The sequence below is a fragment of the Lontra canadensis genome, unplaced genomic scaffold (assembly GCF_010015895.1).
Source record: "Lontra canadensis isolate GAN:19392208 unplaced genomic scaffold, GSC_riverotter_1.0 scaffold38, whole genome shotgun sequence".
Classification (NCBI taxonomy): domain Eukaryota; kingdom Metazoa; phylum Chordata; class Mammalia; order Carnivora; family Mustelidae; genus Lontra; species Lontra canadensis.
Window position 1 is genome coordinate 2,958,247 of NW_022631032.1, and position 22,267 is coordinate 2,980,513.

Below are 22,267 nucleotides of genomic sequence, written 5' to 3' on the forward strand. Positions count from 1 at the left end.
TCAGTGGTCAACTTTAGTGTAAACGTAACTTTTATATGCACTGGGAAACTCAGAAATTCATTTGACTCATCTTAATGCGATATTTGCTTTGTTGGGGTAGCCTGGAACCAAGCCTACATTATCTCTGAGGTATGCCTATAATAATGGTCCTAGGACTAGAGGCGTTGTGTATGGCCTGAGGATAGGTTCTTGGATAGACTTAGCATAAACTAGGAGGAAACAAATGGGAGGAGGTTATGAGCCCAAGAAATAAAAGGGGTTGAGTCCAAGGTTCCCAAAAGAGGAAGTAGGAGACTCACCCAGGAGATTAGGTGCCTGATATAGAAGGGCTAAAGTGGGAAAAAGGTGGGTAGGTGCGAAATATTGAGTGGCCTGACTTTGGCAGTTTCAAAATAGAAGAAAATTATCTTGTATGTACTAACTCCACAATAATCATATGCTCTGTTTAGGCACCCATTCTATACCCTTATCCTCAGGTATCCTTACTTTCCTAATTGTTATGGTTAAAAAGTATTTGCTAAAGAGTTTTAAGAAGGTATTCTTTGAGAGGCCATGTTATTCCTGCTAGAAACATATACATTTGAAGTAGGAACTCTTGATTAAAATTTAGAAGATTGGAAAGAATAACATTCCTTGCTGCTGCTTTATAAAGGAAAGGAGGGAAAGAGGAAGGAGAAAGTAATGCAATATTTAAATTTAAAAATTTTCAGTTTAATAATTTCAACACAAATAAAATTCAATACAGAACTAAAACATGGAAGTTTCTTTTTCCTTTTTTTTTAGATTTTATTTTTTAAAAAAGATTTATTTATTCATTTATTTGACACAGAGAGAGAGAGAAATCACAAGTAGGCAGAGAGACAGGCAGAGAGGGAGAAGCAGGCTCCCCGCTGAGCAGAGAGCCCAACATGGGGCTCAATCCGAGAACCCTCAGATCATGACCTGAGCCAAAGGCAGAAGCTTAACCCACTGAGCCACCCAGGTATGCCAGATTTTATTTATTTATTTATTTGACACAGAGAGAGAAACAGCAAGAGAGGGAACAGAAGCAGGAGGAGCGGGAGAGGGAGAAGCAGGCGGAGTGGGAAAGGGAGAAGTAGGCTCAATGCGGGCCTTGGTCCCAGGACCATGGAATCGCAACCTCAGCCCAAGGCAGACGCTTACTGCCTGAGTTACCCAGACACCCCTTTCCTTTTTTAAATCAGATCTCTTTTCCTTGAGATAATTCTGTGGTTCTTTAATATAAATTCACAAATGTGTGGGGCCCTGGGATCAAGCCCTGCTTTGGGCTCCTTGCTTAGTGGGGAGCCTGCTTCTGTCTGTCTCTGCCTGACACTACCCCTACTTGTGCTCTCTCTCTCTGTCAAATAAATAAATAAAATCTTTAAAAAAATACAGAAGTGTACATAAAGTATATATAGGTAATATTTCAAAAATGACAGTTTTTAGGGGCACCTGGGTGGCTCAGTCAATTAAGCATGATCCCAGGGTTCTAGGTTCTGGGATCAGGCCTCACTCACATCAGGCTCCCTGCTCAGCTGGGAGCCTACTTCTCCCTCTCCCTCTGCCCCTCCCTCTGCTCATGCTTGCGTGCACGCGTACGCTCTCTCTCTCAAGTAAGTAAAATATTTTTTTAAAAATGAGATTTTTTGCAAATATCTTCTCCCATTCCGAGGGTTGCCTCTTTGTTTTGTTGACTGTTTCCTTTGCTGTGCAGAAGCTTTTGATTTTGATGAAGTCCCAAAAGTTTATTTTCGCTTTTGTTTCCTTTGCCTTTGGAGACATATCTTGAAAGAAGTTGCTGTGGCTGATATCGAAGAGGTTACCGCCTATGTTCTCCTCTAGGATTCTGATGGATTCTTGTCTCACGTCGAGGTCTTTTATCCATTTTGAGTTTATTTTTGTGTACGGTGTAAGAGAATGGTCGAGTTTCATTCTTCTACATATAGCGGTCCAGTTTTCCCAGCACCATTTATTGAAGAGACTGTCTTTTTTCCACTGTATATTTTTTCCTGTTTTGTCGAAGATTATTTGACCATAGAGTTGAGGGTCCATATCTGGGCTCTCTACTCTGTTCCACTGGTCTATGTGTCTGTTTTTATGCCAGTACCATGCTGTCTTGGTGATCACAGCTTTGTAGTAAAGCTTGAAATCAGGTAATATGATGCCCCCAGTTTTATTTTTGTTTTTCAACATTTCCTTAGCGATTCGGGGTCTCCTCTGGTTCCATACAAATTTCTGGATTATTTGCTCCAGCTCTTTGAAAAATACTGGTGGAATTTTGATCGGAATGGCATTAAAAGTATAGATTGCTCTAGGCAGTATAGACATTTTAACAATGTTTATTCTTCCGATCCAAGAGCATGGAATGGTCTTCCTTCTTTTTGTGTCTTCTTCAATTTCTTTCATGAGTGTTCTGTAGTTCCTCGAGTACAGATCAAAAGGTTGATCCAGGATCTATAAAGAACTCCTCAAACTCAACACACACAAAACAGACAATCATATCGAAAAATGGGCAGAAGATATGAATAGGCACTTCTCCAATGAAGACATACAAATGGCTATCAGACACATGAAAAAATGTTCATCATCACTAGCCATCAGGGAGATTCAAATTAAAACCACATTGAGATACCACCTTACACCAGTTAGAATGGCCAAAATTAGCAAGACAGGAAACAACATGTGTTGGAGGGGATGTGGAGAAAGGGGAACCCTCTTACACTGTTGGTGGGAATGCAAGTTGGTGCAGCCACTTTGGAGAACAGTGTGGAGATTCCTCAAGAAATTAAAAATAGAGCTTCCCTATGACCCTGCAATTGCACTACTGGGTATTTACCCCAAAGATACAGATGTAGTGGAAAGAAGGGCCATCAATGTTTATAGCAGCAATCGCCACGGTCGCCAAACTGTGGAAAGAACCAAGATGCCCTTCAACGGACGAATGGATAAGGAAGATGTGGTCCATATACACTATGGAGTATTATGCCTCCATCAGAAGGGATGAATACCCAACTTTTGTATCAACATGGACAGGACTGGAAGAGATTATGCTGAGTGAAATAAGTCAAGCAGAGAGAGTCAATTATCATATGGTTTCACTTATTTGTGGAGCCTAACAAATAGCATGGAGGACAAGGGGAGTTAGGAGAAGGGAGTTGGGGGAAATTGGAAGGGGAGGTGAACAATGAGAGACTATGGACTCTGAAAAACAATCTGAGGGTTTTGAAGCAGCGGGGGGTGGGAGGTTGGGGGAACCAGGTGGTGGTTATTGGAGAGGGCACGGATTGCAGGGAGCACTGGGTGTGGTGCAAAAACAAGGAATAATGTTATGCTGAAAAAAAAAAGATATTTTAATGTTTAGTTCTGCATTTTGTTTTGTTTTTTACTTAATTCTTAGATATAAAATTATATAATGGCATGCACAGACTTTTGGGAAAGATGCTTTGACATGGGGTGGGGGACTTTATACTCTATTTACTCTTACCACTATTCATCATTTATTAACATGAAGCATTGTTCTGTTTACATGCTGGCCAGGCATGCCATTAGCCTATTTATTTATTTATTTATTTATTAAAAGAGCTGATTTATTTATTTGACAGACAGAGATCACAAGTAGGCAGAGAGGCAGGCAGAGAGAGAGAGGGAAGCAGCCTCCCGTTTGTGTAAAGAGCCCGCCATGGGGCTTGATCCCAGGACTCCAAGACCACGACCTGAGCCAAAGGCAGAGGCTCAACCCACTGAGCCACCCAGGTGCCCCGCCATAAGCCAATTTAATAACTTTTACCCATATTGAAGGAGTTGTTAAATGTCCTTGTTTATTATAATGTATATAAATGATCTGAACATATACATATAGGAAGATAACGTTTTTATAATTTTTTTAGACTTTATAAAATACTTAAGGATTGGGTAATAGATACTGTATCGGATATCAGAAGATCTTGGTTCTGTTTATTTTTCTTTCAACTAACCCATTGTGTAACTGTGGAAAGAAATTTTTCTTCCAAAATTAAAAATGTTTTTGGTGTTTATAATTCTACATGTGTATTTATTAACTAATAAGTTGTTCTTAAGTATGGTTTAGAAGATAGGAACTCACTCAAGTGTTACACCAAAGGATAGTCAGAAGCCCTGTAGGCTAATGTGAATTAGATGTTTGCAGCATGTATTTAGCTTTGTCACCATGGGGAGTCATTCTCAAAATCTTTCTTGCTCTGTCTTTTACACAGGTTTGGTTAAGTCTCTTAACTGGGTCTTAATTTTCGTATTTGTAAAACAGAATGGTTGGGCTGAAGATGGTTGAGTTAATTTTACATGAATGACTTGAAAGTTTTTAAATATTTTTTGAAGGAGGATACCTTTATAATCTATGAGTGTTTTCAAACAAATACATATAGATAAGGAAGATTTTAGAACTGTTCCAAATTGAGGTATAAATTTTTGTATCATTTCTTTTTTTTTTTCCTCCTAAAGCTCCTAAAAGACGACGGCCTGCACGTTCAATATTTGATGGTTTCCGAGATTTTCAAACTGAAACTAGTAGGTATCTTTTACCGGTTTATTATCTCTCTATTTTCTTGCTTCTCCCCGCTTTTTCTCCCACACAGAAAACCACAAGATGGAAAAGCACCCATATACTCTCCTACAGGTCAGGATCATGGTTTGTTTTATATAGTTTTTCCTAAAAAGAAAAAGATGATTAATATCAGGCGTAATTACTTTGAGGAGTCACCTTGTTTTATTTATTTTTTTATTTTTTTAAGATTTTATTCATCCATTTGACAGAGAGAGATCACAAGTAGGCAGAGAGGAGGCGGAGAGAGAGGGGGAAGCAGGCTCCCCACCAAGCAGAGAGCCTGATTCGGGGCTCGATCCCAGGACCCCGGGACCATGACCTGAGCCGAAGGCAGAGGCCCTAACACACTGAGCCACCCAAGCACCCCAGTCACCTTATTTTAAAAGGAAATTATGAATTCAGTCTGTGATTGTTACTAACTTCCCCTTGAGCTAAATTGTTCCAAATGCTAACCTAACTGGTGATAGAAAAATAATAATAATGATGCAGAAATGTAAGAAATCTGGTAATTTACAAAGTAAATTAACTTTTGAATGAACACTTAAATGCTGACTATAATAAAAGAAAAAGATGGTTTCCCTCAAGATCCTGACATCTTACCTCACATGAGTCAGAATGGCTAGTATGAAATAGACAAGAAATAAGTATTGGCAAAGATACAGAGAATGGGGAACTCTTGTGAACTGTTGATGGGATTGCAAATTGGTGCAGCCACTATGGAAAACAATATGGAGGTTCCCACCAAAATTAAAACTAACAATACCATATGACCTAGTAATTATAATTCTGGGTATTTATCCTAAGAAAACGAATATGCATCCCTTTGTTTATTGCAACATTTTCAGTAGCCAGGTTATGGAAGCAGTGTAAGTGTCCCATCAATAGATGAATGCATAGAAAAGATGTGGTATTTACATGGTGGAATATTACTAAGTCACAGAAAAGAATGAAACCTCACCATTCATAGCAACATTGTGGACCTTGAGGGTATTATGCTAAATGATATAAGTCAGACAAAGAAAAATACCATATGATTACACATATGTGTGGTATCTAAAGAACAAAACAGAACAAACAAGTGAAAAAGAGACTCCTAGGTACAGAGAATAAATTGGTTGTTGCCAGAGAGGAGTGGGAGGATAAGCAGAATAGATGAAGAGGATTAAGAGGTACAAACTTCCCATTATAAGATAAGTCACAGTGATGAAAACTACAACATTGGGAATATAGTCAGTTAATACTGTAATAACCTGTATGGTGATAAAGGGTAACTATATTTAACAGTGGTGAGCATTTTGTAATGTATATAATTATCGAATCGCCATGTTTTATACCTGAAACTAAAAAAATATTGTATGTCAACTGTACTGTAGAACAATAAATGACTAATTGGTAGAAAAAAGGAAATCCTGAAATCTGTCAGTTAAAGGAATGACTCAATGAAAATGCTTATTATAGGGGATTGAAAAACAGAAAAGGAAAAAGCCACACTACCCAAAGCAACCACTCTTTAACATTTTGGCTACAGTTGTTTGGAATAGGTTTATAACTTTCTGTGAAGTAAGTTAGAATGAGATTCTTGGCCGCATACTTTTAGAGGATTCAGTGGTGATTTAGCCATGGAATCTTAAAGAAAAGGAGATTTGTTTAGAGAATATGAAAAACCACTGGACCATGCTTGATTTTGTAGTTGATTTATAATGAGCTCATTGCAGCACAGATAGATCTTAAAACTTTGAAGAGAGTTGAAGGGGAACCCAGACTGATTCATGTTATCCAGGGAAGTCTGTACCCTTCCCGGAGAAGGTGACAAGAAGTGGTCTTTCTCTCTCACTATCAGAATCTTTAAAGATTGGGAATGTAGCTAGAAACAACAGATACATTAGGCTCACTTTCAGAACTGGATAAATGGAGATGAAAATTTTCTCCTGTGCTCAAGTTTGCTTGGAATATGAGAAGGAAATATTTTGATTAGGTGACTCTACTGTAAAGCTTTTGTCCTTACATTTGAATTTGAGCAGCACTAAGTCTTAAGAGTCTCCCCACCTTGCTTTGTCTGTGTTTCAGAATCAGCATTAGCTATTTACATTTGCATGAGGTCAGGCATGTTGTTCAGTAGTTCTTGCAGTTGATGCATGTTTTTATATTTTGAGATTCATGCTTTTATTTTCTGGCTAACTAAAACTTTTCTATCCTCTTGTGTTGCAGTTCGGCAAGAACAGGAATTAAGAAATGGAGGAGCAATTGATAAGAAACTAACTACCCTTGCAGATCTCTTCCGGCCACCCATTGACTTGATGCATAAAGGCAGCTTTGAAACAGTAAGTTTTTGGAAATTATAAGCCTTAGCTATGAATCCTTTTGCATTTTCAGTGCCATTTTTTTCTTTCTAGGAACAAAAAATTTTTCAGAATACGGAGAATTGGCATCTTAATAAGTATGACACAAATATGAAATACCTAAAAGATTGCACTGATTTATATTTCTACCAGCAGTATTTGAGATTGTTTCATAAAATCCGTTTATTACGCTTGTGTGGTATCACTTAAGAGTTTTTGTCATTTGGTAGTTTTTTTTTTTTTTAATCTTACTTTTTTTAGTTTGTGTTTCTTTGATCACTACTGAGAATAGTGTGCCTGTGTTTATTGGCTTTGCCAATATTTCTATGGGGATCCTATTATATATATATATTTTAAAGATTTTATCTATCTATTTATTTATTTACTTTAAGATTTTATTTATTTATTTGACAGACAGAGATCACAAGTAGGCAGAGAGGCAGGCAGAGAGAGAGAGGAGGAAGCAGGCTTTCCATGGAGCAGAGAGCCCAACTCAGGACTCGATCCCGGGACCCTGAGATCATGACCCGGGCCGAAGGCCTCAGAGGCTTTAACCCACTGAGCCACCCAGGCGCCCCAAAGATTTTATCTATTTATTTGACAGAGATCACAGGTAGGTAGAGAGGCAGGCAGAGGGCGGGGGGGGGGGGGGGGGGGGGGGAGAGGGGGAGCAGGCTCCCCGCTGAGCAGAGAGCCCAGGACCCTGAGATCATGACCTGAGCCGAAGGCAGAGGCTTAACTCACCAAACCACCCAGGCGCCCCAAGGGATCCTATTGTATTTTAAAAGAATATCTGTGTAGTACCAGAAGATATTCTCCTCCAGTTTTCTGGTTTTAATTTGGCTAAAGCCCAAGAAAAACTTTACAGAGCAGGTTTATGTGATTGCTAAATTATAAGCTTAATGAGGGCAGGGGTAATATGTTTCTTTTTATTTTGGTAATCCTTGGGATCCAATTTCTGGCTTTTGTTGTTGTTGTTGTTGTTGTTGTTGTTGTTAGATTTTATTTATTTATTAAAGTGAGAGGAAGAAAGCAGGAGCTAGGGGGGAGGAGCATAGGGAGAGGGAAAAGCAGATTCCCTGCTGAGCCAGGGACATCCTCCCACCCCCAGCCAAAGGCAGATGCTTAACTGACTGATCCACACAGGTGCCTCCAGTTTCTGGTATTTTATAGAAACATAGTATCTGTTAAATGAATGAGTTTGCTTAGAATTTTCAATATTCTGTTGCTGTGTTTAGACAGTTGCTTTTGTGTATTAACTAGCATGTTAATACTCTTGAGTCAGAATAGCATTTCTGTAGATGTAAATCACATTTCAGGTAGGACTTTTCTGTTAGCATAAAGTAGGCCAAATAACACTGACAAAAATAATGCTTGTAGCTGCATATTTGGAAGTGAGTTACGATTTTTTTTTAAAGATTTTATTTATTTATTTGACGGAGATCACAAGTAGGCAGAGAGGCAGAGAGAGAGGAGGAAGCAGACTCCCCGTGGATGCAGGGCTCAATCCCAGGACGCTGGGATCATGACCTGAGCTGAAGGCAGAGGCTTTAACCCACTGAGCCACCCAGGCGCCCCAGTCATGATTGTTTTTTAAAAGATTTTGTACTTTGACATACTCTTAGAGTAGCCTAAATGAAATACTGAGGATTAAAAATTTAACTAAGCCTGTACTTCAGTTTTAATTTTCTGAATTGTAAAACCTGAAAGTGTTTGGCTGCTTGTAACAGAAAATCCAAATGATAGTGATTTGTCTAAGCCTGCCTGCCTGCCTGCCTTCCTTCCAGGCTTTATTCACCTATTTGAGGGGAGAGACAGAGCACAAGCATTGGGAGGGGCAGGCACAGAGAGGGAGAAGCAGGCCCTTCACTGAGCTTGGAATGCCATCTGGGGCTCAACCCTAGAACCCCAGACCATGACCCAAGCCAAAGGCAGACACTTAACCGACTGAGCTACCCTGAAGCCCCAAGCGTTTCTTTTTGTCATGTAAGTAAGACCAGAGTTGAGAGTCTTTGATGATTCATTAGTCAACTCAAAGATGTTTTCTTCTTGGGGCACCTGGGTGGCTCAGTGGGTTAAGCCGCTGCCTTCGGCTCAGGTCATGATCTCAGGGTCCTGGGATCGAGTCCCGAATCGGGTTCTCAGCTCAGCAGGGAGCCTGCTTCCCTTCCTCTCTCTCTGCCTGCCTCTCTGCTTACTTGTAATCTCTCTCTGTCAAATAAATAAATAAAATCTTAAAAAAAAGATGTTTTCTTCTTGGCCTAGTGCTCTAAATATGGCAGCTGCCTATCCTTTCTTCTGTTCTGGTGTTCAGCCTTAAGAGAGAATAGCAGCAATATGAAAGACAAAAAGGATCTGAGTTTGTTTTGCCATGTTTTCCATTTTTTAGTAGCTTCTGAGATGCTCTAGGGCTTAATGAAATAACTATGAAGTTGGTTTAATTTGATCACTTTGGATTCATAAAAGCAGTTACTCTGCTGCTTGTTCTTTGAGGGGAAATGTGAATCTTTTTTGATATTATCTGACATTTGATTCACTTTGTTAAGTTGTATCACCTTTTTTCTTTGTATTTCATGACCTGTATTATTCACAGCAGTCCATTTATTCACTGATAATCCTAACCTTTATTGTTTATAAATCTGTAAGTAAACAGTCCCACAAAAGGTAGGCATTTAATTATGACTAATGATGAATATTAGTTTTATAAAAATTGGGGAGGTAATATGCAACATTAAGTCACTGAAGATTAGGAAGGTGAATGTTAAAAATCAGAGGAACACTGGCTTCTCAGGCAGTGTCCATAGGTTTGGGCACTATCTTAGATGTATTTGAGCCAGTTTTACAGGTTTAGAAACTGGACTTTCTTAGTGTAATTAGAGGTAACGAAATGAGAGACTGATTAATTCACTTGTTTACTCATAACTATTTTTGATATGTATATACAGAGAGAGAGAGTGAGGGGGGAGAGAGAAAGAGAGGAGGAGGAATTTCAGGTTACAGTAGTTGCTGGGAGAAAGAATAAAATAGAATGAGGGAAGGAGAGAGAGGGCTATTTTTTGTTTAGGGCCATTAAGTATAAGTGTTTTTACTGGTAAATTGAAAGCAAGGTTGATTTCATTAATTTCATATAAGTTTATAACTCTGAGGGGATAGAACTATTTTATTTTAAAGATTTTTATTTATTTGAAAGAGCACACACACAAGATGGGGAGAGTCAGAGGGAGAAGCAACTCCCACCCAGCAGGGAGCCTGATGCAGGTCTCCAACCTGAGATTCAATATCATGACCTGAGCCAAAGGCAGTTGTTTAGCCAACTGAGACACCCAGGTGCCCCCAGAACTATTTTAGATAGGAAAATGAGGGAAGATTATGAAAGGATGAGATTCGATAGAAACCTGAATGGAGCGAGGGAGTGTGAATTATAGGAAGGTCCAGGGGAAGAGTAGACAAAAGAGTTAAATGTAAAGGAACTGGTACTGGAAAGACCTAGGCCTAGTTTGGATACAGCCAAGAAAACCAATGTAGCTAGAGGTGAGTGAGCAAAGCACTTCAGATGAATGATCTGACCTGAGCAATGGAACATTTCTTGGGTTTTCTTTTCTTTTTCTTTTTTCCTCTTTTTTTTTTTTCCCCTCAAAAAAGCTCCAAACCCAGCATGGAGTCCATTGCGGGGCTTGAACGCACAAGCCTGTGATCAAGAGTTGGATGATGAACGACTGAGCCACCCAGGCGCCCCTTGGGTTTTCTTATTTTTCTACTTAGCCCTTAAGTTCTGTGAACACAGGGACTTTGTTTTATTTACTGTTCCATAGTGCCTCTAAGAGTTTCTGGCACATAATTGGCCCTTGTTAAATCTTTGTTAAATTATTGAACAGCATAATCTGGAGTATATTGTACAGAAAGAATCAGAACAATTTCCTTGATATTCCCTATTTTAATAGGAAGTGTGTATTTGTTAAAATTGTCATTCAGTTACATATGCACCTAGTCATAATCACTAAGAGTATTTATTAATCTCAAAAGTACTTGCTATAAATGTGGGTAAAAGTAATTAACATTTCCATAAGAAAGTACTGGCATATTTTAATATTTCCTTTTTAGTTTTGTAGATATATATCTATTATTGGAACAAATTATTTTTTCTTCTGTATCCTTAATTTTCATACTTTCCTGATCTGTCTGGAACTGAGAGAGAGGTTAGTCTTTACTGTTCCCCCTTGTCATGATAAATCCCATCACATAACTCTCTGTTTGGTATAGCCACACTTGCCCTTGGGTCTTCCTGTAATGGCTTTTGACTATTGACTCAGAACAGCCTAATAGATTCCAAGAGGGAAGATTCATCATTGTCCCATGGTTCACTCTCACCTCCAGTACTTGACTGGAACATGGCAGGTTCTCAGTAAGTAACTGTTGAATGAATGAATCTGAATGAATGAAAGCATAAATGCAAGTAAATGAATTTTTTAAACACAGAAAACAAGTGATTTTATCATTTTTGAACTCTGGGCTTTATTTTTAAAAATATTTATTTTAGAGAGAGTAGGGAGGGGCAAAGTGGAGGGAGGGACAGAAGCAGACTCCCTGCTGAGCATGGAGGGCACCCCCCCTCAGGCGGGGGGAGCTCCACCTCATGACCCTGAAATCATGACCTGAGCCAAAATCAAGACTCAGCTGCAAAAAAAAAAAAAAAAAAAGTCAGCCATTTAGCTAACTGAGTGACCTCAGGTGCCCCTAAACTCTGAACTTTTATTATTTTTGGTTTTACATTGTTTTTCCTTGTCAGTGTTGTATTTGAAGCAGACATAAATTTATCTTGTTATAGGGGTATGTACTCTCCAGTCTGTCTCTCTAGAATGCGTTAATTTTTTCCTTTATTCTCAGATGCTTTTCTTCTTTTCTTTCCTTTTCTTTTTAGAGAGGGAGAGAGGGTTAGAGGGGTTAGAGGGAGAGAGAATCTTAAGCAGGCTCCACACTCAGCGTGGAGCTCAGTGCAGGGCTCAGTCTCATAGCCCTGAGATCATGACCTGAGGCAAAAATTAAGAGTTGGATGCTTAACCCACTGAACCACCCACACATTCCTCAAATACTTTTCTTCAGTTAAGACAGTTTACTTACTTCCCACCCATTTATTAAATCTATGTGAATGCTATAGGTATGGAAGTAAGTGGAGCATTATTACTTCTAGGAACAAGGAGTTATTATATTTGTATAATAAAATTCTTATTGTACTATAATTTAAAATAAGGCTTCAACCAGTTAAATACAGCTTCCTGGCTCAATACATGGATACTTCTTTTTAGAACTTGGGTTTTCACTTATGGGATCAGTGAATATTAGAAAATTGTTTGGGGGGGATTCATATAAAAAAACAAGTTAACAGTATTTGCAAGATTGTGAAAGCCTTAAAACAGAAGATATTCCTGGTTTTACATCTTACAATACTTCAGAAATGTTTATGTTCTTCAGTTGTTATTAAGCTGAGTGAATTGATCCTTAAGATTTTCTCATGTCAAACTGATAGGAAAATAATATTATTCTAGGACAGAATTACTCAAAACTGTACCTTTCATTTTAGATCTTATGCAGAGGTTTGAGGTAACATTTGCCTATTTGCCTTCCTGCTATTCTTTTCCTATTTGGCAATATTTTATAGGTCTTTGTGGTAATGAGGAACTGTGAAGCAAAAAGTACACATCCATGATTGATATTTGTACCATACAGTAGGGAGCCTTGGAGATCATACTGAAATATTCTGTGATGCTGTGATCTCATGTTTTGAAATCCATCTTTAGGAATAACAACCTTAGGAGAAGACACCCTCGGCAGCTCTAATGATGTGTTTAGGGTGATTCTGTAAGATAGCACATGCCTGATAGTTGGGATGAAAATGGTATTTGAAACTGTGTATGGGAAACACATTTTGAAGTTACGTATACACATGTATGGAAGTATTGAAAAGAAAACGATAAAGTAATACCTACTGCTTACATCTGTTTAAAAGGAGAGATATTTGTGGATAGGGATCAGAAGAGATAATACAATATAATTAGGTGACTTGTCTACCTTGTTTGTGGAATCTTTTTTAGGTAAAGATGTTTAAATGTACAGTAGAAATCTAGTCATTAAGTAACAGTGTAGAAATGAAAAGTGTTAATTTAAATTTGAAGAACGCTTGAAAATGGAGAGAGTATAATTATATACATATATGCAAATTAATGTGAATACTGTATAGATACTGAAAACTCTAGATGTTGTACTGAGGAAAAAAATATTTATGAAGACAACTTCTGAATTCTGAAACATATCAGTTACCAAGTAGAAAGTGTTCCTAACAAGTGCTATGTTACTTTATTATTACAGGCCAAAGAGTGTGGCCAGATGCAAAATAAGTGGCTAATGATAAACATTCAAAATGTACAAGACTTTGCATGCCAATGCCTCAATCGTGATGTATGGAGCAATGAAGCTGTGAAGAATATTATCCGGGAACATTTCATTTTCTGGCAGGTGAGGAGAGTTAATCAAAACTTTTGTGGCATTTTATTTCTATAGTATGGATGTTGGGGAAGAAGCATTAGGTTATAAAATGGGGAAAAAATTAATAACAGTTAAATTGTGACATATGAAAAATTAAAACCACCTATAATGGCTGAAATAGTAAGGGCAAGTGAAAATAAGGGCAGCAATGAAGAACTCCTAAGGGAAGGAGGAAAGAAAGAACCATGGCATGTAAACCATATAATACTCATATCTCAGAAGAGTTTATATATGTATATATATTTTTAAAGATTTTATTTATTTATTTGACAGATCACAAGTAGGCAGAGAGGCAGGCAGAGAGAGAGAAGGGGAAGCAGGCTCCCTGCTGAACAGAGAGCCCAATGCGGGGCCCGATCCGAGGACCCTGGGATCATGACCTGAGCCGAAGGCAGAGGCTTTAACCTACTGAACCACCCAGGCTCCCCGAGTTTATATATTTTGAACAAATGTACAACTATACTGTTCAGGAGAAATATAACAGCCACATAAGTAGTTTAAAGTTTTCTAGTAGCCACATTTAAAAAGGTCAAAAGAAATAAGTGGAATTACTTTTAATATATTTTTAAGATTCACTATTTGTCATACAAAATTAATATTAAAATATTGAGTGTTTTTGTTTGTTGGTGTTTAAATCTTTAAGATTTGTTGTGTATTTTTAAACTTAGCAGTATCAAACTAGCCACATTTCAGGTACTTCAGTACCGCATGTTCTAGTGGCTACTGTAATTGACAGTGCAGTTGGAGAAGTTCTTGGAATAATGGAAAAACATTGACTAAGGTCTGGATTTTAGCTTGAGTTTAATACTCCCATCTGAATGTCCTTAGACTTGTCACTTAGGGTCTTGCTGGTTATATTTGCTTTTTATATGAATCATCAGGCTAAAGTTAGATGACCTTGCCCTGATTTTTTATTTTATGAAAAGTTAACTGAAAATAAAAGACTTCTGAATGAACTTAATTCTTTAACCAATGCAAGTTATGCTGTTGTTGTTAATTTGCCTTTTCATGTGTTGCAGGCCCCTAAATTCAGTATGATTTTTCTGAATGGTAACCTTTTATTCAGCATCTGTTGATTGGTTATCTCTTTGTCTAGCGCTATGCTAGGAACTCAAGCATATAATCTTAATATATTATGATTTCTTTTTTAAAGATTTAATTTAATTTATTTATTTGACAGACAGAGATCACAAGTACGTAGAGAGACAGGTGGAGGTGGGGGGTGGAAGCAGGCTCCCTGCTGAGCAGAGAGCCCGATGTGGGGCTCAAAGCCGAAGGCAGAGGCTTTAACCCGTTGAGCCACCCAGGCACCCCAATATATTGTGATTTATTAAGATGCATACAATTGAGAGGAATTACATAGGTGGACAGAGAAACAGGAAGAGCAATAAACTGGGAAGGGAGGAAGAACAGATTAATGTTTCTGTAAGTTTCCAGAGGGATTGAGGGCAGGAAGTTGAGGGATTGACACCAGATCACTTTCATTTTCTATTTAATGTAGTAAGATTCTAACACATACCAAAGGTATATTTGGATAATTAATTGCTGTTGGTATATAACAAGGATGTAGTTGACACTTAATTTTTAGAAACTGACCTTTTTTTAATATCAATGATTTAACAGGTTTATCATGACAGTGAAGAAGGTCAGAGATACATACAGTTTTATAAGCTGGGGGATTTCCCCTATGTTTCCATCCTGGATCCACGGACAGGTAAGATTTATGTCTGCTTATAGTCTTTAGCCTCTCATTTATCTTTCTTTTTCTCAATAATTGATCTTTAATATTTGACTTGGATCCAATTTTAGTTATTTGTAATAATTTAGATAAAGGGGTTTTGTTCATGCCCTTGAGAAATGTTTAAATATCTGTGAAGTATGTGTTTAAGAGTCCGTTTCTGTTAACTTTGGGAGATGGTAGTATTTTATATTTTTGTACAGTTCTGTTCTTTCAAAGAATAGCTTTTTATCTTTCTTGTCCTTTTATAAGGGATCCCCTTAGGTTTCCTATCCTTAAAATATTAAGATTTTTCAATTACTGGTTGTAATCCCACCAGAGAAGCAGAGGGTAGAGCTAGTTTTATTATTTTAAGTGAATTTCATATAGATAGTGCTTTGTCTGAATCTCTTCTTAAATGGCAATTAGTGATATCAGCAGATAATGTAGCTCCCCTGCTGTGATGGTTGGGAGTCTCTTAGGTTGGTTATAATTAATGTATCCTCTAGTTTATGAAGACACAATGTAACTTATGCTGGTGAAAGGTAGAGTGTATGTTCCCATACAAATTTTAATTATACATGTGCCAAAGAAATATTTAATGAGAATGTTCAGAAAGAGTGTTGATTTTATTATATATCCTGGTTTTCAATTTTTAGGTCAGAAGCTAGTAGAGTGGCACCAGTTAGATGTGTCTTCTTTCTTGGATCAAGTGACAGGATTTCTGGGTGAACATGGGCAACTGGATGGACTTTCTAGCAGTCCCCCCAAAAAATGTGCCCGTTCAGTAAGTATGACTGAGAAGTGGTGATGGGCAGTTAAGTGTAATTATATATAAATGTGTTGTGTAAAATGTTTTGAGTAAATGTAATATAAGTTTTGGACAGTTAGTTTGTCACTGTACGGCATCTTAGACACCCTCCTTATATTTGGATAATTTCCCACGTAAGAGTTCAGTCTTTAAAGTGAAATTATAAGATTCATATTTCTAGTCTCCTTTGTAGTTAGGGTTCAGGCATGTGACCTGAGACCCGGATATAGAAGTAAACAATGCGTGTAGCAGCGGACAGGACAACTCCTGTGGCAAGCCCAGTGACAGAGGAGTCCAGTTCTTCAGGGGCAGCACTGCCAGGACTTTTGGTATCCAAGTCTCAGCAGCAGTGGAAATGGTATTTTTCCTAGACAGCACTCATGGTGAAATAGCTGGGTATTATTATTGGTTATATGGCTTTGGGACCTGGCTCTCCAGCCCACCTAGAGATTATTTCTATATTTAATTTCTATAATATGCTATTATGAGGCAGACCTGTTTGATAATTGGAATCAGGATTACTGGCATGTAAAAGAGCTTCAAAGATATGGGACTCTCACATTGGTTATAGGAGCTATTTGGGTTTGATGGCAGCGAGAATAAAATTAGTTTCAGAGGATATCACTTTAGCCGTCCATATCATGCAGTTGTACTGTTTTTTGTTATCACCTAGAGTAAAGTACCCACAGGCACAAAATGCTATGAATGCTATGGGTGCTTGTCACGGAGTGGTGTAGAGTTCTTTTCTCCCCCCTTACAGAAGTTTTATTTGGGTAGACATAGTATTGCGGAACTAAAACCTTGTTTCATCTTTATCTATAAATGCAGTATTTTGGGGGTTTTTTTGTTTTGTGTTTTGGTTTTTTGGGGGGGTTGCTTTTTCTCATTACTCAGAGAAGTTTTACTTAAGTAAAATTCTTTTTTTAATATATATTTTATTTATTTATTTGAGAGAGAGAGAGACAGCCAGAGAGGGAATCACAACCAGAGGGAGTGGGAGGGGGAGAAGCAGACTCCCCACAGAGCAGGGAGCACGATGCAGGGTTTGATCCTATGACCCTGGGATCATGACCTGAGCGGAAGGCAGACACTTAACAACTGAGCCACCCAGGCACCCCTTAAGTAAAATTATTTTTTTTTTTTTTAAGATTTTATTTATTTGACAGATAGAGATCACAAGTAGGCAGAAAGGCAGGCAGAGAGAGAGAGAGGAGGAAGCAGGCTCCCTGCCGAGCAGAGAGCCCGATATGGGGCTCGATCCCAGGACCCTGAGATCATGACCTGAGCCGAAGGCAGAGGCTTTAACCCACTGAGCCACCCAGGCGCCCCGTAAAATTCTTTTTTAAAGCATAAAAAACTCCAGAGAGTTTTTATAATTGCCTTAAGAGAGTCTCTTATCCTTTGTAGTCGGAAGGCTGACACTTTGAAAAACCAGACCCTGGGCTTGTGAATTGCTGAATTACAACAATGTAAATTGAGTTTACTTCACCAAATCTCTTAAAAAAGTAAGCCTTTTAGTGGGAGAGTGGAACCATAACATTGGACAAATACATAGGGGTGATTCAGGTAACTAGTACCTCAATCTCCACATCTGAAACTAAATTGAATGATCAACTGTGTGCAAGAGAAACACCAGCAAATAATGTCTTAAACAAGGAAGACATTTGTTTTCTTAACAAGAAGTTGACATAGGCAGTCTAGGACATGACTCCTGTGGATGTCATCAGGGAACCAAGTTCCCCCTCCTGCCCCCATCCCCTCCTTTATTCTTAGTATTGGCTTTTTGTTTTCATGTTCACAGTATAAATGCTGTGCTCCCAGGCATTATATCCAAGCATGGGCAAGGAAGAAGGGAGTAGTGCCTCTATACAAAAGTAAACAGCTACAGATAAGAATTCTGCTTACTTTAGCTGGACACATGTCCTTGCACAAACACAATTGAGGTTCTGTTAAGGAGGCAAAGAAGACTGAATGTGAGATAGGAAACTAGTACTGTCCATCATAGTGTCATTCTTTAAAATGAACCTACAATGGTACTCAGTGTTATTATCTGTAGTCCATCTAAGCCATTGCATGTCATATGGGCACATCTGTTTGCTTTTGTGTGTGTGATAAGTTAGCCTTAAGTTTATTTTTATTTTTTTTTTATTTTTAAGATTTTATTTATTTGATAGAGAGACAGCAAGAGCAGGAACACTAACAGGGGGAATGGGAGAGGGAGAAGCAGGCTTCCCACTGAGCAGGGAGCCCGACACAGGGCTCAGTCACAGGACCCCGGGATCATGACCTGAGCTGAAGGCAGATGCTCAACAACTGAGGCACCCAGGCGCCCCTTAAGTTTATTTTATTTAAAAAAAAAGTTATAGGGGCACCTGGGTGGCTCAGTTGGTTAAGCATTGACTCTTGGTTTCAGCTCAGGTCATGATCTTGGGATCATGAGATCAAACCCCACGTCTGGCTTTGTGTTCAGCAGTCTGCCTAGGATTCTTTCTCCCTCCATTTTTCCCTCCCCCTCTGCTCCTCCCGTGCTTTTGCTCATGTGTTCTCTCTTTCTCTCTCTAAAATAAAATAACATCTTAAAAAAAATTACAGCTTTATGAAGTACAGTTAATGTGCAATAAATAGCATGTTTAAAATTGACAAGTTTTGATTTTTGATAATGAGGACCTTTTTATGTGCTTTTATGCTATCTCTGTTTTGGTAAAGTGTGTACTCAGATCTCTGGCTTATTTTTTTATTGAGTTGTTTATCTCTTACTGGGTTTTAAGAGTTCCTTAGGTAATAAGCCTTTGTTGGGTATATGGTCTGCGTATATTTTCTCCTAGTCTGTTACTTACTCATTTCATAATAGTCTTTTGAAGAACAAATTTTTAAATTTTCATGAAATCCAGTTTATAAACTTTTATATTTCATGCTTTTTGTCTCTTATCTAAGAAATCTTTTTTTATTAATTATTTTTATTAACATATAATATATTATTTGTTTCAGGTATACAAATCTATGAATCATCAGGCTTATAAATTTCACAAGCACTCACCATAGCACATACCCTCCCGACTGTCCATAACCCAGCCACCCTCTCCCTACCTCTCCAACCCCCAGCAACTCTCAGTTTATTTCATGAGATTAAGAGTCTCTTATGGTTTGTCTCCTTCCCAATCGCATCTTGTTTCATTTCCCCCCCATCCTCCACGACCCCCCGCCCTGCCTCTCGAATTCTCCATATCAGAGAGATCATATGATAATTGTGTGGACTCTTTTCGATTGATATACATACCTTTCTTTACACAAATATTTTCTGTCTTAATGATTACTGTAGCTTTATAAGTCTTGAAATTGCATGGTATAAATTTTTCAACTTTGTTCTTTACAGTTGTTTATTTCAGGTCCTTTATGTTTCCATACAAGTTTTTTTTTTTTTAATTAAAATTTTTTTTTAATTTTTAACATGGGAAGGATCTATAAGCTTTATTTATTTATTTACTTGTTTGTAAATTGATTTATTTATTTTAGTAATCTCTGCACTCACTGTGGGGCTCAGACTCACAACTCTGAGATCAAGAGTGACATGCTTTTCTGACAAAGCACCCCAAGAACCACATAAGTTTTAGAATCAGTTTGTCACTTTCCACAAGGAAAGCTGCTGGGATTTTGACTGGATTTACATTGGCATTATGGATCATTTTGGAGAAAATTGACATCCTAACAATACTGAGTATTCAAATCCATGATCTCTCTATTTGTCTTAAATTTCTCTCAGCACTGTTCTACAGTTTTTGTATATTGCCATTGTAGCTTGCAGCCTTGCTAAATTTACTTACTAGTTCTAGTAACTTTTTTGTAGATCCCTTAGGATTTTCTGTGTAGATGGTCGTGTTGTCAGCATATGAAGACTTCGTTTATTTCTTCCTTTCCATTCTCTATATCTTTTTCTTAGGTAGGACCTCTAGTACAAAGTTAAATAGAGGTAGTGAGATTAGACAGCCTTGATTTGCATCCGGTAGTGGGGTGAAAATATTCACTCTCTCACCACTAACTTTGATGTTAGCTGTTTATCAGGTTGAGGGAAGTTTCCTTCTCTTTCTAGTTTACTGAGTTTTTATCATGAGGGAATTTTGTCAGAAGATTTTTTTACATCTGTTCAGATGTTCATTGGTTTTCTTTTTTATTGAATTCTGTTGGTTGACTTTTTAATGTTAAACCAAACTTGCATTCCTGGGCTAAAACCCATTTGGTTATCAGTGCATTACTTCCTTATGTGTTGTTGGGTTTGATTTGCTAAAATTTTGTCAAGAATTCTTGGGTCTGTGTTCATGAGAGATATTGGTTTGTAGTTTCTTTGTCTTTTGTTTTGTCTTCCTCATCATATATTTGACTGGTTTTGGTATAAGGTTAATGCTCGCCTCACGATGAATTGGGAAGTGTTTCTTTCACTTCTGTTTTCAGGAAGAGTTTGTATAAAATTGATATATTATTATTATTATTATTTAAGATCTTATTTGAGAGAGTTTAAAAATGAATGCGGGTCATGACCTGAGCCAAAGGCAGACAGTTAACCAACTGAGCCACCCAGGCGCCTTAACTGTTAAATTTCTTATGACTTGTTTGACTTTATTTTTTTGGTTTAACTGTTTTCTTTTTCTTTCCACCCATGTTTTATGACTGTATCTCTCAGGAGAGCCTTATAGATGCAAGTGAAGACAGCCAGCTAGAAGCTGCCATCAGAGCCTCCTTGCAAGAAACACACTTTGATTCAACACAGACAAAACAGGATAGCCGCTCAGATGAAGAATCTGAATCTGAACTTTTTTCTGGCAGTGAGGAGTTCATATCCGTTTGTGGCTCTGATGAAGAAGAGGAGATAGAGAATCTTGCCAAGTCCAGAAAATCTCCCCACAAAGATTTGGGGCATAGAAAAGAGGAGAATAGAAGGCCACTGACTGAACCCCCAGCCAGAACTGAGCCTGGAGCAGCCACAAACCACCAAGGATTGCCAGCCGTGGATTCAGAAATATTGGAAATGTCACCTGAAAAACCAGATGGAATAGTGGAGGGCATAGATGTAAATGGTGAGTTATATTCTAGACCTGCTTTACTTAAAACTTGGATGTTACTGAAGGGGTTTATTTATTTAAGTTAGTCTTCTGTCTTAAGTTCTTACTATCTTTTTCTTTTTTTTAACCCTTCCTTTAGGACCAAAAGCACAGCTGATGTTGCGGTATCCAGATGGAAAAAGGGAACAGATCACTCTTCCAGAGCAAGCTAAACTGTTGGTAAGTATATCCAGTTGGAGGTGTTTACTCGAAGCAGAGAAAGTAATTAATTGGCATAATTGGCTTTATGATTCTTTGAAATAGATGGTATTCAGTCTGGCCTTTAACTGGAAACTTTAACTGTGGTGAATCTTTGGATTACTTTATTTCCTTCTTAAATTATCTTAGGCAAGTCACATAGGATTTGTTCAGTCAAGATTTTCTATTTCATGGCTGCATGGGATAGAAACCCAACGAAATTATACCTGGAAAGGGGGAAAGCAGGGTTACTTGAAGATTACAGTGGGGTTCCTGGGTGTCCTAGTAGCTGAACCTGCAAAGTAGTTAAGAATCAAAATTGTTTTTCCGTGTGTTTCTCTCATGGGGCCTGTTTTATTTCCCTTTTATGATATTCTGCTTCACACCATTCTTCTCTCTATATACTGGGGTTTTTGTTTAACTCTCGACTTGGACATGGTTCATTGTAGTGATGCTGAGGGCCTTTTCATCTAAAGTCCACAGCTAATGGGCTTTCCTGTGTTTCTGACTCCTGGAAAAGAGAATGGGTCTGACTAGCTTGCCTAAACCTATGAGTGAATCACCCTTGGGTCAGGTGTCCATACCTAGCCACTTGCTGTGGCTGGAGAGAATTAATCTGATTATTCAAGACTGTATGACTAAAGTACAAGAAGGTTCTGGTCACTGGTGCTGATACCCAGAACTGTCTTCCTGGTCTAGTATTTGGGTGGGAATGGGAGATGAGATTGTGGATAGAACAAGTCTAGATTACTTCTTTGAGAAGTTTGGTTGTGAAGCTAGAGGGGGAGAATGGACAATCAGAGGGGAAAAAAATAATTGAAGGAGAGACTGAGCATGATAGTTAAGTCTGATGGGAAGCATCTATTGAGTGAGATATTAAAGGACCTATAAAAGGGGATATCGTAGTGGCACAGTTTCTGAGAAGGCAAGAAGGGATTCAGTATACAGGTGGCATGAATGTTTGTAGGTACACTGAAGGACATATCT

General features: G+C 38.2%; 1 protein-coding gene across 3 annotated transcripts in view; it reads left to right on the top strand.

Annotated features, from left to right (window-relative positions):
* The window catches only part of UBXN7 (UBX domain protein 7), a 53,745-nt gene that overhangs the window by 27,396 nt on the left and 4,082 nt on the right, over window positions 1-22,267 (top strand). For all 3 annotated transcript variants that reach the window (XM_032869374.1, XM_032869375.1, XM_032869376.1), the window contains 7 exons: window positions 4,480-4,545; window positions 6,791-6,903; window positions 13,285-13,431; window positions 15,085-15,175; window positions 15,838-15,965; window positions 20,665-21,058; window positions 21,183-21,262. In XM_032869374.1, coding sequence (XP_032725265.1) covers window positions 4,480-4,545; window positions 6,791-6,903; window positions 13,285-13,431; window positions 15,085-15,175; window positions 15,838-15,965; window positions 20,665-21,058; window positions 21,183-21,262 — 1,019 coding nt within the window. The remainder of the gene's footprint in view (window positions 1-4,479; window positions 4,546-6,790; window positions 6,904-13,284; window positions 13,432-15,084; window positions 15,176-15,837; window positions 15,966-20,664; window positions 21,059-21,182; window positions 21,263-22,267) is intronic.